Genomic DNA, 16804 nt, shown 5'->3' on the forward strand with positions numbered 1-16804 from the left:
CTAGAAATAAATATAGGTGTAGGGTGACTAAGATGATTGGACAAGCCCTGATTTCTTGGCCATGGTTAACACAGGCCTTTGCATATACTGCTACTCATAATTTATCTTTAGTTTTAGTTTCTGTCTTAAAGGAAGAAGAATTATGATCTTTCCTAGTACATTGTCAAGGAGGGAACAACTTGTACAAAGACAAGAGCAAACAGCCTTCTCTAGGAGATCTAAAAATAGTTCAGTAAGACTGGAGCTTTGACCAGGATGTGGGAAATAGTGAGAGATAAGACGGGAAAAGTCAGCAGGGGCCTTGTAAAGTCATCTTAAGACATATGAACTTTATCCAGAGGGCATTAGGGATCCAAATAAATGTTTTAGGTGAGTAGCACAGTTATATCTGTGTTGTAGAGATCACTCTGGCTGCAGCGTAGATAACAGATCAAAGGGGGCTGTGCGAGGGCAGGGGGACAGGGGCATGGAGTCAGGAGGGAGAAAGATGAGGTAGAAAGCTATTAAGGTAATTCAGGAGAAAATTCTTGTTGCCCGAGTGGATGTGGCAGAAGGCATAGCCAGAAGCAGTGAGCTTCAAAAGACATTTAGAGGGGTAGCCCAACAGACACCCTCAGAGAATAATTGGACGTGCAGGATAACTCTGATAATGAATCAAAGTTAACTGCTATCCCTCCCTAGTGAAATGGTACAGGGACTACCTTCTTTATCTGTGATATCAAAATCTAAACATTTCTGAAAACCAAAGTTTTCTAAATAAGTTTGATGGCAAAGCTTTATCTAATCCTACATCAGATTCTGTATTATTTTTATTTAACCATTTAGTGTGACTTTTCACACTGTTGAAGGAATATTAATGTATTAGATTATGGGTAACTTCCCAGACTCCCCAGAGTATTATATAATATATGGTATGTATTCTATATTACTATCATAAATTCCTAAACACCTGGCAACAGTAGGTTTTTGTTGTTATTTGAGACAGTGTCTTGCTTTGTGGCCCAGGCTGGCCTCAAATGATCCACCTGCCTTGGCCTCCCAAGTAGCTGGGACCACAAGTGCACACCATACATCAGGTTTACCAGGAGTTTTAAATAAGGAGCATGGAGAAGGTTTGAAATAGCTGTAGAGAAAGTGCTGATCACAGAATAATAGATTTATGGGTAGTATTTATGAGCAAGTTGATTTGGGAGATTTTATATATCACTTTTTTTTTTCTAATGAACATTTGATTGGCCCATGGTTGAGATTTTTATAGGTGGGTTCAGTGAGGAAAGATAATGGAGGATGTCAGCAAGAGTTGTTGAAGGTATAAATGAGAAAGGATGTGATGTAGGAGATGCTTAAAGAAAGGGAGAAAGTTAATGGGCCAAAGGGCCAAATGCTCTTTTAAGGTACAGACAGAGATCCCTGGGATAAGCAAGGGAGGGAGCTGTGGGCAGAGTAGACTTGTCTAAATGTAAAATATAACAGGTAGTTTTTCATAGTGATGATAATGTTAAGAGTGTGGTCACGGGTAGTGCCTGTGGCTCAAAAAAAAAAAAGTATGGTCACTAGAAATTTGTAGTTTCAGAAACTGAAAGAGGTTTGGTGTTGAATGGCACTGAAGTTTCCTAAGATCATGGCTGGGAGGCAGGGTAGAGAGGAAAATGGTGATCCAAAGTCTTGCAAAGAAGGAAAGTAAACCAAAGGTGTGACAACAAGAAGAGAAGAGCTGGCCAGATGGCATAAGCCTCAGAGTCAGGGGGAGGAGGCGGAAAGCAGGTCTCAAAGTAGCGGCAGTGGAGAAAATTGACTTCTTCTACCCTGTGTCCAGAGATGTCTCACCTGAGAACTCCAAGGAACTAGATGTTCAAGATTCATTTAAAGCTAAGATGCCTATTGAAAAGGTTTAAGTGTCAAGGGCATTTACTTTGGTACTGAGTTCCAGAGGAAGCAAAAAGAACAGTTTGAGACTGGGGGAGGAAAGAGGAATTCCAGAGCCATGTGAGAGTAGCAGGATGGGAGAAAAATAGGTGAATAGAATGGCCTCTGTTTTGGGCGGCGCTTGTGGCTCAGTCGGTAAGGCGCCGGCCCCATATACCGAGGGTGGCGAGTTCAAACCCGGCCCCGGCTTAACTGCAACCAAAAAATAGCCGGGCGTTGTGGCGGGTGCCTGTAGTCCCAGCTACTCGGGAGGCTGAGGCAAGAGAATCGCTTCAGCCCAGGAGTTGGAGGTTGCTGTGAGCTGTGTGATGCCACGGCACTCTACCGAGGGTGACAAAGTGAGACTCTGTCTCTACAAAAAAAAAAAAAAAAAAAAAGAATGGCCTCTGTTTTGGTGGACATGGGTGTTAGAAATAATTTTCTGATCACTGGTAGTAGAGACCTTGAGAAGAATGTCTCTAGAGACTAGAACTTTAGCATTCCTGCCCCATAACTTGAGATCTGAAGGTAGGTAGGTAGGCATGGGGGCTGTTATTGCAGCCCCATAATACCATCAAGAACCCAAACTGCTGTTCCTTTGCCCTCTCGTTCATCCTTAGCATGTGCTTTTTGCCTTTTGTCACAGAATGGTGGTCAGAACTCCAGTTATCACTCTGTGTTCCAGGCAGAAAGAGAGGAAAGAGTGAGGGCAAAAGGTGAGGAATGCCCACTAAGTCACCCCACACCCCAAACACACACCTTTAAGCCTTCCAGAAGCCAGATACCCCACCAAACAGCTTCTGGTTATGATTTTTTTTTAATTTATTTTTTTCTGGGATTTTAGTCCTTGGCCACCTCTTTTTAGGAGGGAAGTGGATAAATGTAGTTATGTTAGTTGGGAACATTGCTCCCTCTACAACTAAATCAAGATTCTGTTAGAAGAAAAAAAAGAGAGAATGAATAGTGGTAGGTAAAAAGCAGTATCTTCCACAAGGGGTATTTAGCTGGTAAACAGATTTGCAGTAGAATGGGCCCCAGCTGATCCCTAGTGTGGCAATTCTTTTTTTTTAAATCATAACTATGGTGCATAATGACATTGACGTATTTATGGGATTCAGTATACTGATTTGATAGGCAATGTGAAATGCTTACATCGAATTGATTAACACATCCATCACCCCTACAGGCAAGAGTAGTGTGGCGATTCTTAAGCATTCTCCCCTGCTCAGGAGCATCCACATCTGCCAAGGACTTGAGAAATGAAATTTTCAGGTCCCACCCTAGGCCACATGACTCTGGGCATTGATCCCAGAAATCTATTCTTCTACAAGCCCTCTGAGTGTGGTTCTAACACCCAGAAATTTTGAGAACTGTTGTCGTGGTGCAGTGGTTTCTAATCAATGGCATGCATCAAAACCATGAAGTCTTTTAAGACTGCATAAACTTGGAGCCCTGTGGCAGAAGATTCTGGCTAAGTAGGTCTGGGATGGGCTTCCTCTAGCTGTAGTCCCCTCTTTTTCACAGTTTCACTCTCCATGGTTTCAGTCACCTATGGTCAACTGAGGTCTTAAAATATTAAAGGAAAAATTCCAGAAATAAGCGATTCGTAAGTTTTAAATTGTGTTCTAAGTGGTGGGATGAATTATTATAGAATATTGTTATAATTGTTGTATTTTATTAGTTATTGTTAACCTCTTACCATACTTAATTTATAAATTAAACCTTATCATAAGTATGTATGAGTAGGAAAAAACATAGGATATATAGGGTTCAGAGCTATACATGATTTCAAGCATCCAGTGGGGTTCTCGGTACATAACTGGCACTGATAAAGAAGGGGTTCTGGGGTTCTTTTTCTTTCTTTTTTATGTAGCAGGTGAATCTGATGTAGGTAATAGTCAAACTAGCATTTAGAAACCACTGTCCTAGTGAGTGGAGGCATACCAGACTTTTTTAGACGTTGGCTTTGGTTCTGCTTTTCAGGAGAACCAGCACAGGCCAACAAAGGGATTCTTCTGCTTTCAGGACTCACTGAGAGTGGGAAACAGCAGCCACCTCTTAAATTTGAAGGGATCTATAGCCTCTCTAGATGGGTTCAGCTGCAGTTGAGGGTATCACCCTTCCAAGGGCATTCTAGTCTCTGAATTGGGGAGTCTTTGGCTTCTCCAGAAGGGAGCCAACTAAGACCTGGTTAATTACATGGATTTCCTAGGGGAAGTCTCAGTGTTGAGGCTGCCATATGCCCTCCCAGGAAGTGACTAGAAGTCTGGGGTATGTGGTGTGTGCTTCACTGCATAGATACTGAGACTAGCAAGGACAGAGGCCCTGGTACTCTTACAGCTGAAAATCATTCTCTTTAGGTTTTGTAAATCTACACTTACCACTTAGTATGGGCATGTAACAGGCTCAAAGGTGTGCTGGGGACCAAGACTTGTCTTTCTCCCTGCTGGTTATTAAGTGTCTTTTTTTTTTTTGCAGTTTTTGGCCGGGGCTGGGTTTGAACCTGCCACCTCCAGCATGTGGGGCCGGTGCCCTACTCCTTTGAGCCACAGGTGCTGCCTCTGGTTATTAAATGTCTTGAGGGCCTGGGCGTATCATGGACTCTTCTGTCTGGCCCCTGTCTAGCATACTGCATTTACTCAAGGTCTTGGAGTAAATGCATAGGGGAATATGTCATAAATGGGAACTGTGCACCTCCATTTTTTTTTTGTAGTTTTTGGCCAGGTCCAGGTTTGAACCCGCCACCTCCAGTATATGGGGCTGGTGCCCTACTCCTTTGAGCCACAGGTGCTACCCACCATTTCCATTTTATATATGGCTAAGATGACACAGTGCCCTGATGAGAATGAGTCCCATTTTCATTATCATATCTGACTCCTGATCTTTCCTCCACTTACCAGTCACCAGAAGAGTTCACTGTAGTATCCTGAAAATATGTGCATGTATTGTGCATTAGTAAAAAAGTCCACTGCTGCCAGAATCTTCTTTCATTGCTATTTATTAAAGTAAAACATAAAATATGTGTACATAGAAAGCTAATAGTTTGCATAGTTTTTTTCTCCAACCTGATATTTCAAAAATCTCTATATTGACCTTAAAAAAATTCTGAAAATATGAAAAGGATTAGGCTATCAAGTTTTCTTTTTTTTTTTGGAGAAAAAAGTTTTATTATACTCCATTGTTATGTGACATTCCAAAAATGGAACACTAGGCAAAACACTTGCTATAGTGTACATAATGTATAAAATCATGTTTCTTATCTCAGGAGGTGGTGACACCTGCTATTCAATGTGATATTCAACAGAACACTTCACATGTAAGGTAATATCACATTTTTCAAGTTTTATTTCTTTATGGTCCAGTTAGTATTTCATGAGTGATGATTATTTTCTCAGATAAAGGAATCTTGGACTAAGGATTCACGTTCCTTCCTATATCCAGTCATAAGTGGAACTCATGTTGCTTGCTAGGTTACTTCTATTACTTTTACCCTAGATCCATAGTAGTACTATAATAATAAATGTATCTATAATATTTCCCTCATTTAACATAGGTAGGAGTTTGGTTTTTCATCTAAGACAATAGTGGGCCTCTATTAATAAAAATCAGAATAATTTATCCTAAATACCTGTTCGCTTCGTGGAAGTTTCTATAATACTATAATATTATGCATTGTTACTATACTATAATACTTAAGCTGTCATTATAATGACTGAAACCACCTTCCGCACAGGGGGTTAAAAGTTCATAGGTCTTTCAGTTTCCCAAGTATAGGCCCAGCTCCAACGTTCTTTAGATAGGCTGTCCCAAAGTACTTTCTCAGTCCCAAAGTAACAAGTCTGATGGACTAACACACCTAAGGACCATATTTAATATGATTTATCCCACTTTATATTAGCACCTATAAAATCATCCACTGAAGACTCTAGGAAATAAATTTGAATTAATTTTTTTTAAATTGGTTAATTAAAAGCTGTGGAAAATCCATATAAAATAAATAGATACAAAATCTTGGGACCAAAAGTGACCTTAAACAGACATTTAGGAATCTTCAGACATTTGCCTCAGCACTTTTTCGTCTTTCCTACCTATTCCTTAGTGGTTCTCAAAAGTTTAGAAGCAGTAGAGTCCACTGGAAGGCTTCTTAAAAACACAGATGGCTGGGCTCTACTCTGGAGTTTCTGATTCAGTACATCTGAGGTGGAACCTGAGAATTTGCATTTCTCACAAATCTAGTTAATGCAGAGGCCCTTGGTCCAGAATTCCACACTTGGGGAATCACTGCCCTAGCCAGAAGACACTGCACCGTCTTACACTGTTAAGTCAAATTTTTCTCTTGATTAGTTCTCTTGATTAATAGTTCTCAGATCTGGAATTTCACAGATCTGGAATAGTTCCAAAAACAAAGTAAGCAATAAACAATAGTAGTAAAACCCAGGTTGGGATAGACATATGATCGATATATTTTTTAATTTACCAAATAAGGACATTAGAAAAAAAAAATTATCTTCATCACTATCATTTTTGTTTTGTGGTTTTTGTTTTTTTTATTGTTGGACATGAGGGTACAAGAAACCAGGTTACACTGATTGCATTTGTTAGATAAAAGTCCCTCTAACAATCATGTCTTGCCCCCAAAAGGTGTGGCACAAACCAAGACTCCACCCCGTCCCTCCTTCCCCCTCTCTTGCTCTTCCTTTCTCCCACCTCCCTTCCTTCCTCCTTCTTTCTCTCTCTCCTCTCCCCTTCCCCCACCCCCGCCCCCACCATGTCATTAACTGTCATTAATTGTCCTTGTATCAAAATTGAGTACATAGGATTCATGCTTCTCCATTCTTGTGATGCTTTACTAAGAATAATGTCTTCCACTTCCATCCAAGTTAATACAAAGGCTGTAAAGTCTCCTTTTTTTAATGGCTGAATAGTATTTCATGATGTACATATACCACAGCTTGTTAATCCATTCCTGGGTTGGTGGGCATTTAGGCTGTTTTCCACATTTTGACAATTGTAAATTGAGCTGCAATAAACAGTCTAGTGCAAGTGTCCTTATGATACAAGGATTTTTTTCCTTCTGGGTAGATGCCCAGTAATGCGATTGCAGGATCACATGGGAGGTCTAGTTTGAGTTCTTTGAGGTTTCTCCATACTTCCTTCCAGAAAGGTTGTATTAGTTTGCAGTCCCACCAGCAGTGTAAAAGCTTTCCCTTCTCTCCACATCCACAATAGCATCTGCAGTTTTGAGATTTTGAAATGTGGGCCATTCTCACTGGGGTTAGATGGTATCTCAGGGTGGTTTTGATTTGTATTTCTCTAATAATTAGGGATGATGAGCATTTGTCCATATGTTTGTTAGCCATTCATATGTCTTCTTTAGAGAAGGTTCTATTCATGTGTCTTCCCCATTGATATATGGGATTATTGGCTTTTTTCATGTGGATTAATTTGAGTTCTCTATAGATCCCAGTTATCAAGCTTTTGTCTGATTCAAAATATGCAAATATCCTTTCCCATTGTGTAGGTTGTCTATTTCCTTCGGTTGTCGTCTCCTTAGCTTTCAGTTTAATGAAGTCCCATTTATTTTTGTTGTTGCAATTGCCATGGCAGTCTTCTTCATGAAGTCTTTCCCCAGGCTGATATCTTCCAGTGTTTTTCCTATGCTTTCTTTGAGGATTTTTATTGTTTCATGCCTTAAATTTAGGTTCTTTATCCATCTTAAATCAATTTTTGTGAGTGGAGAAAGGTGTGGGTCCAGTTTCAGTCTTTTACATGTGGATATCCAGTTTTCCCAGCACCATTTATTGAATAGGGAGTCTTTTTCCCCAAGGTATGTTCTTGTTTGGTTTATCAAAGATTAGGTGATTGTAAGATGTTAGTTTCATTTACTGTTTTTCTATTCGATTTCAAGTGTCTATGGTCTCTATTTTTGTGCCAGTACCATGCTGTCTTGACCACTATGGCTTTGTAGTATAGCCTAAAATCTGGTATACTGATGCCTCTGGCTTTGTTTTTATTACTAAGAACCACATTAGCTATACAGGTTTTTTTCTGGTTACATATAAAATGCAGAATCATTTTTTCCAAGTCTTGAAAGTATGATGTTGGTATTTTAATAGGGATGGCATTGAATCAGTAGATTGCTTTGGGAAGTATAGACATTTTAACAACGTTGATTCTTTCCAGCCATGAGCATGGTATGTTCTTCCATTTGTTAATATCCTCTGCTATTTCCTTTCTTAGGATGTCATAATTTTCTTTATAGAGGTCCTTCACCTCTTTTGTTAGGTATATTCCTAGGTATTTCATTTTCTTTGAAACTATGGTGAAGGAAGTTGTGTCCTTCACCTTGACTGTTATTGCTGTATACAAAGGCTACTGACTTGTGGACATTGATTTTATTTCCTGAGACATTACTATATTTTTTGATGACTTCCAGGAGTCTTGTGGGGTTCATCAGCAAAGAGGGAGAGTTTGACCTCCTTTGCTCCTATTTGGATGCCCTTTATTTCCTTATCTTGCCTAATTGTATTAGCTAGAACTTCCAGCACTATGTTGAATAATAATGGTGACAGAGGACAACCTTGTCTGGTTCCAGTTCTAAGAGGAAACGCTTTCAGTTTTACTCCATTCAGTAAAATATTAGCTGTGGGTTTGTCATAGATAGCTTCGATCAGTTTCAGAATGTGCCACTTACGCCTATACTCTTCAGTGTTCTAATGAAAAAAGGATGCTGGATTTTATCAAATGCTTTTCTGTATCTTGGTCTTTGTTTTTGTTTCTGTTGATATGGTGGATAATGTTTATGTACTTGCATATGTTAAGCAAGCCTTGCATCCCTGGGATGAAACCTACTTAATCATGATGTATGACTTTTTTGATGATAAGCGGTAATCTATTGGCTAGGATTTTGTTGAGTATATTTGCATCTATCTTCATTAGTGAAATTGATCTGAAATTCTCCTTTTTAGTTGGGTCTTTTCCTGGTTTTGGTATCAGGGTAATGTTTGCTTCGTAGAATGTGTTGGAGAAGATTTCTTCCTCTTCAATTTTTTGGAATAATTTCTGCAGTATGGGAAAAAGCTCTTCCTTGAAGGTTTGATAGAATTCTGGTGTGAAGCCATCCAGACCCAGGCATTTTTTTGTTGGAAGATTTTTTATTGTTTCTTTAATCAGTGCTTGAAATTGGTCTATTCAGGAGCTCTATTTCTTCCTGGCTAAGTCTGGGGAGAGGGAATGTTTCCAAATATTGATTCATTTTCTTCACATTGTCAAATTTCTGGGCATAGAGTTTCTGGTAGTATTCTACCAGATAATGTCTTATATCTCTGTGGCATCAGTTGTTATTTACCCTTTATCATTTCTGATTGAGGTTACTAGAAATTTTACTTTTCTATTTCTAATTAATTTGGCCAAAAGTTTATCTATTTTATTTATTTTTTTAAAAAACCAACTCTTTGTTTCATTAATTTTCTGAATGATTCTTTTGTTTTCAATTTCATTGATCTCTAATTTAATTTTGGATATTTCTTTTCTTCTGCTGGGTTTAGGCTTAGATCGTTCTTCTTTTTTCAATTCCATAAGATGGCTTTTGAGTTTGTTGATGTGCTCTCTTTCTGTTTTTCGAATGTAGGCATCTAAAATGATAAAATTTCCTCTCAGAACTGCTTTTGCAGTATCCCACAGGTTTTGGTAGTTTGCGTCTTCATTGTTGTTATGCTCAAGGAAGTTAATGATCTCCTCTTTTAGTTTTTCCTGCACCCAACTGTCATTCAACAGAAAGTTGTTTAATTTCCATGCCTTTGTGTGGGGCTGAACGTTTTGTTGGAGTTGAATTCCACCTTTAGTGCCTTGTGGTCTGAGAAGATACAAGGTAAAAATTCAATTCTTTTGATTCTGTTGAGGTTGTTTTGTGTCCCAGGATATGATCAATTTTGGAGAATGTTCCATGAGGTGATGAGAAGAATGTATATTCTTTATCTTTGTGATGGAGTGCTCTATATGCAACTATCAAGCACAGTTGTTCTAGGGTCTCATTTAAATCTCTCATATCTTTAATTTCTGTTTAGAGGATCTGTGCAGCTCAGTAAGACGAGTGTTAAAGTACTCTGTTATTATGGTATTATAAGTTATCATAGTGCTCCGACTGAGTAAGGTCTGTTTCAAGAATCTAGGAGCACTTAAGGTGGTGCATAAATATTTAGAATTGAAACATCTTCTTCTTGTATTTTTCCCTTGACCAATATAAAGTGACCATCTTTGTCTTTTTTGACTTTTTTGACTTGAATTGCTTTAAATTCACATGTATCTGAAAATAAGATTGCAACTCCTTTCTTCTGAATTCCATTTGCCTGAAAAATTGTCTTCCAACCCTTAACTCAGAGTTTCAATTTGTATTTTGAAGCCAGGTGTGTTTTCTGAAGACAGCAAATGGATGGCTTGCGTTTTTTAATCCTGTCAGCCAATCTGTGCCTCTTTAGTGGGGAATTCAAGTCATTAACATTTATTGAGATAATTGATAAGTGTGGTAGTGTTCTATTTACCTTATTTTGTGAGAGTTCATGGCTTAGTTTTATCTTTTGCATCAGTGTGGAAGTTAGGTTCTGTCCTTTAATTTCTGAGTTCTTACTTTGTTGTTGATCCATTGTAATGGTCAGTGTGTAGAACAGGTTGACATATTTCCTGTAGAGATGGTCTTGTGGTGATTTCCTCAGTGTTTGTATATCAGTAAATGATTTGATTTCTCTGTCAATTTTAAAGCTTAGCTTAGCAGGATGTGGAATTCTGGGCTGGAAATTGTTCTGTTTAAGTAGATTAAAGGTAGATGACCATTGTCTTCTTGCTTGGAAAGTTTCTTAAGAGAAGTCTGCCGTCACCCTGATGGATTTGCCCCTGTAGGTCAACTGGCACTTACTCCTGGCCGCTTGAAGAATGTTTTCTTTTGTCTTGACTTTGTACAGGTTAATCACAATGTGTCTTGGAGAACCTCTGTTAGAGTTGAGGCAACCTGGGTTCCGATATCCCTCTGAAAGCAGTGTGTCAGAATCTTTGGTGTTATTTGGGAAATTTGTAATATTCTCTAGTATGGTTTCCATTCCCATGGGGCATTCTTCTTCCCCTTGTGGGATACCTATAACTCATATGTTTGAACACTTCATGAAGTCCCATAATTCTGTTAGTGAACGTTCTGCTTTCTCTCTCTTCTTTTCTCCCTGTTTAACTATCTGAGTTATCTCAAGAGTTTTGTCCTGTACCTCTGAGATTCTTTCTTCTGCATGGTCTAATCTGTTGTTGATACTTTCTATTGCATCTTAAGTTCCCTAATTGACTGTTGCAATTCCTTCAGCTCTGCTATATCCTTTCTATATTCTTCATATTGTTCATCTCTTATTTGATTCTGTTTTTGGATTTCCTTTTCGTTATTTTCTTTCTTTCTTTTTTTTTTTTTTTGTAGAGATAGAGTTTTACTTTATCACCCTTGGTAGAGTGCCGTGGCATCACACAGCTCACAGCAACCTCCAACTCCTGGGCTTAGGCGATTCTCCTGCCTCAGCCTCCTGAGTAGCTGGGACTACAGGTGCCCGCCACATCGCCCGGCTATTTTTTTGTTGCAGTTTGGCCAGGGCCGGGTTTGAACCTGCCACCCTTGGTATATGGGGCCGGTGCCCTGCCCACTGAGCCACAGGCGCCACCCCTCTTTTCATTATTTTCTACTTTATGAGCAGTTCCTTTCATTGTTTCTATCATTTCCTTCATTGTTTTCATTATCTGTATTCTAAATTCCCTTTCTGTCATTTCTACCATTTCTTTATAGGTGGAATCCTCCACAGTAGCTACCTCACAGCCCCTTGGGGGGGTTGCTCTGGACTGGTTTTTCATGTTGTCAAGATTTTTCTGCTGATTCTTCCTCATGAGTATTTTCTTTTTTCTGTTTCCTTGCCCCAATTTTCCTGTCACTTCCTCTGGCTCTTTAAGTTACCATGCCTCTGGACTAGGGTTTCGATGAATTCTTTTGGTACAGGAGCAGAAGGATGAGCAGATTGAAGAACAAGAAGGGAAAAGAGAGAGAGAGATAGATAGATAGATAGAGAGAGAGAGAGAGAGAGAGAGAGAAAGAAAGAAAGAAAGAAAAGAAAAAAGAGGGGATGAGTAAAAGGGAATATTGACAGAAATAAGAGAGGCACAGAAAGAGGGAGACAGGAGCAATATAGGTGTAGAGTAGGGTACTTTGACCCAACCTTAAAAACCCCCACCTCTGGGGGTGCTGTATTGGGTGGTTCCCTTGCAGTCAGCAGCTCTTTGCTAGCCTGTTTGGACACAGTACCCTACCTCCACCAAGTACAGAGGAAAAACAAAAATGCTATAAATCAAACCAAAACAAGCAAACAGAAAATTTTATGGGATAAAATTGGGGGAAAAACCAAATAATAGGGGTAGAAACACTAGCAAAAATGAAGTTCTAACTGTTAAAGAAGGCAACAATGGAAAATGATGTTTAAACTAGAAAAATGAAGAAAGAAAAGAAAGGAAAAACATGAAAAATCTGGAGGGAAAATGTTGAAATTAAAAAAATAAATTAATAGACAAGAACAAAGCAGTATATATATCTTGCTGAATATTGTCTGGGCAACAGGTGATCTTCTGGGGTATGAGATGTTAATCACAATGCTGATATAGCTATACAAGATGGAGACTGGAGGCTTCTGCTGATTTCTCAAACCTTGCAGGGTGGAGAACCTAAATCTCTCCTCAGCCTGCTTAAAAGGCACTTTAAACTGCTAACCTTGGCTAGGCAGAAGCTTTCCCAGGAAAGCACTTGTTGCTGGGATCACTCCTAAAGTGGCTGTCCACTTACCCAGTGTGACAAAACCGGTCTCACTCTAGGCCTCTGAGGGCCAAGGCTGTAAGGCATCTCAGTCCCTGCCTTTAGGCTGCTCAGTCACTAGATTACTCGGCCAAGGTCTCTCGTCAGATCCTTGCTCTGCAACCCTGAGGGTGGAGCTTGCCGGGACAGTTCTCCCACAATGGCTCTGTGTGGCACACAGCTGAACGCTATTAGCTCTGTCCCGCTCAGCGGCTCAGTCTGGGGCCCTAGACAATGCTTAAAGTCCTCCACACTCCTGCCCAAGTTCTCCCAAAGTAGTTAAATGGAGTGCCAAGTCCAAAAAAAAAAAAAACAGCTCACAGGTAAGGCCTTTCCAGTTTACAGTCTTACTACTGCTGTACTTACAGCTGCCTGCAGGATTAGACCAAATGAACACACGCAACCACTTGCCAGTTCTCCACTGCTTTTGTCCTCCTCATGGGGTCCAGAAGTCTCTCACTGATTCCCTAGGTCCCCAAAGGGATGTTTCTGGGCATATCCCACCAGCCAGAGATGCCTGGAGTCTTCTCTCCCCAGTCTCACCCTGCCCAGTTGCAAGGAAGCTGTTACTTGGCCGCCATCTTGCTTCTCCCCCCTATCATTTTGTTTTAAAAGGACATTCATTCACAAATGGCATTTAATCGTAGAATAATAGACTGTTGTTTCAATTGAATAATTTCAGCTTGACCCAATGCTCACTAACTTTCTATACCTTGGCAAGGACACATTGGTTGAAGAAATCTGCTTCAGGTAGGGGCAAAATAGAATTGTATTTTTTTGTGGATAGTTTTAAAATAATAGTAGAATCCACTAAGATTTTGCTTGCTTTTTACTATCACTATGCCCAGGCAATTCCAAACAATATAAGTGAGAAAATGCTGTTCTTCATTTCCAACATGGGCCACTCCTGCCCAACCCTTGGTTCACCACTGCTTTCTGGCCCTATTTTTTTCCATTTTGCCAGAAAGCAGTGAAATTTCATCCCTAAGACCATCATCATCTGTGGAATGGTGTTTGGGTGCCATTGGGTAAGTTACACATGATTATAGGGTCTCTGGGTCCTAATTTTTATTCAAACCTGATACAGATAGCATATATCATGTTTTATAGGTCAAAGAGGAATGTAAAGTATTTGAGACTTCTCATCTCAAGAATGGTGATTTTATCCATGCTAAAGAAATTATACACATTTAAAAAATATAAATAAAGAATAAAAATCTTTGTAATTATTTGGTGAGGTAGAGTCTTCATTAACATCTGTACTACCTAGGGTCAAATATTATATAGGTATGAATATTTCAAAAAATTGTATTTAGCTGTGACCAACTGACAAGGGTAGAGCATTCTAGTTTTCAAATTCATTGTAAAAAAACAAAGATATTTTTATAACATTGAGTTCTGCAATATAATATAAAGAATTAAAAATTATTTTTATCTTCCTAATGACTAAATTTTGAGTTACTACAACATGTGCGTGTATTTTATTTAAATTTCATTAATTGATAAAAATGTGCAATCATTTCACAGAATGTTCTTCTGAGGGTACAAGTCTTATATAGTCTCAGCCTTTAAAGAACTGAGAGTTGTGAAAGGAAAACAAGATAAATACACATGTAAAGTTGTAACATAAAATTAAACATCAGTATAAGAGGATGTTGCCAGATAATGTATATGATAAAGTGGCAGAAATGGCAAGTGTAATTTTAGAGTTTCATGGAGAGCAGTGCAACTGTGGCTGAAGGATGAGGGAAGTTTCATTAATGACACAGCACTTAAAAAGGAACTTTAAGAATAAGGTAGACCTTTATACACAGAGAAAGAAAACATGGCAGGTGCATGTTAGGAGATACTGAGTTAACCCAATTCTGGTTCAAGTGGAGAGTTCCTTTATGAGAGAATATGGGAGATAAATTTGAAAATGTACATTAGAGCTAGAGGATAGAGAGGCTCCTTACTGATAGCAATGGTAAACATGAGGGCAATGCAAATAAAAATAACTACATTTTACTAAGCCATGTGTACAAAGCACTCTGCTAAATGGTTTACCTGCATTACCTAAAAACTCTGTTGGGTAGCTCCTATTATCTCCTTTTTTATGCATAAAGAAAATGAAGCTCCCATAGGTGAAATAACTTAGCCAGGATCTCACTACCAGTAAGTGGCAGGTAGCTGAAATTCAAACCTAACTCTGTCTAAGTTCAAATTTATGCTTTATCCAACAAACTAGGTCAGGGATGACAAAAAGATTTCAATTCAAGTGCCACTCTTGATTTATTAGTAAGATTCTAAGCCCACAAACAAATGGGAAAAAATTTGCCATGATGGATTACTGATGTCTCCCATAAATGAGGGAGGAGAATTTGTTGGCATGTACCACCCACAGTGGCTACTCAGCTCCAGAAAACTGGAAGCCATCAGAGGTTTTTGAACAGGGCAATAACCTGATAAGGGAGAGTTTCTAAAACTTAAACCAAGTAGCAATGTTTAAGTGAATACACAATAGAAGTAATAGAAGCGTATGACCTAATCATCTAGTAAGAAAACTTAAGGACCCCATAATCTGAATTGAGACTAATTATAAATATTTTTCTGCACTGAATAATCCATTTCTATTATAGAGGTACAATTCTCTGAAAAATATCCATCTCTTCTACTAACCTCTATACTCTATGAGAACAGTGACTTTGTATGTTTAGTTTATTCTCAGTTCCCCAGAGGCTGGGCTTTCAATTCATTTTTCTTAAATCCAGCAATATTAAAAGCAATAATAATAATAATCACTCAGTGCTGGGCAGTGGGTTAAACACTTTCAGTATAGCAAATGTATCTAGAGCCAGACTGCCTGGATTTGAACGTTAGCTCTGTCACTTACTAGTCATATAAGCAAGTTCCTTAAATTCTTGTGTATCAATCCCCTTATCTTTAAGATGGGGATAACAATAGTACTTATCTCAGAGGGTAGTGACAATCAATTAGTTGTTGATATATGTAGATCAATAAGAATAGGAAATATTGAATTAGATATTGTTTTTTATTATCTTTATTATTATTATCATAATCTTTACCATAAAGTACTTAATTTGGCCATTGGAAAATACATAGAGTAGGAACAATGGAAGAGTTATAACTTCTGTTGTGTGTCAGGCCTCTTAAGTTCTTTCATAAATGATATCTCAGCTAACTTAAAACTTGTAATTCTTTTTCACCGAATACAAAGCCCACACAGATCTGGTTTCAAATAATATGTTTTTAGAAATAAATTTAAGAGGCTTTTATTCTTTTAGTGTAGCCTTTTATGATTGAAGAGCAAATTATAATCCCTTGCAATAAATCCAAAGGTCAGCCCCAGGTGCCAGCCTCAGTGCCATAGCGAGCTAAACTTGCTCTTCTTGGTTTTTTCTTTCTGACCTTTCTTCTCGTCATATAAATTCTATTGTCTGTCACCTGGCAATAAAATGAAACTCAGAGAGATTCCCTTTTTTAACTGAGGTTTGAGACGCAAAAGGTAGGTAAGCTAATAGGGAGTGAGAATACACACTTTACCTAGACAAACAAAACATCCCTTTGCCTATAGTCTATTAAAAACAGATAATAGCAAAATGTTATTCTGTCCTGGCTAATGCTTGTCTCTATTTTAAAGGCCTTTGCCATGATGATTTTTAATAAGGCTAATATATTAATTTAAGTGAATATGATCAATTCTTGATTTTTTACCATAATGGAGAAATCAAGATGTTAGCAAGGGCCCTAGAGGTGTATCAGGAGCCATTTGTCTATTAATTACAACCTGTTCTTCAAGATACATCTTACTTTTTTGACCAGTGTCTAAATAGACTAGTTCACTCCTAGACTCCTAAATTCGTTTTTCTTAGCTATGCTAGAGCACAAAAATATTGTTATGAGCTTAAAATAAATATTTTATCATTGAATGAAGTGAGTAAGCCTCACGAAGATACCCAAAGTCACAAACTAGAAAGAAGTTGTAAAAGACGACTCCCACAGAACTGTATAATCTAAGTTCAATAAGGCTGTATTGCA

At 38.5% G+C, this 16804-nt stretch overlaps 1 protein-coding gene across 3 annotated transcripts in view; it reads left to right on the forward strand.

Moving 5' to 3' along the window:
* The window catches only part of NME7 (NME/NM23 family member 7), a 182861-nt gene that overhangs the window by 142391 nt on the left and 23666 nt on the right, over positions 1-16804 (forward strand). Inside the window, exon 12 of one of the 3 annotated variants that reach the window (XM_053604197.1) lies at positions 5171-5226. The exons of the other annotated variants lie outside the window; for them this stretch is intronic. Coding sequence (XP_053460172.1) covers positions 5171-5226 — 56 coding nt within the window. The remainder of the gene's footprint in view (positions 1-5170; positions 5227-16804) is intronic. 3 annotated transcript variants of the gene reach the window in all.

Source organism: Nycticebus coucang, chromosome 10, assembly GCF_027406575.1.
Source record: "Nycticebus coucang isolate mNycCou1 chromosome 10, mNycCou1.pri, whole genome shotgun sequence".
Taxonomy (NCBI): Eukaryota; Metazoa; Chordata; class Mammalia; order Primates; family Lorisidae; genus Nycticebus; species Nycticebus coucang.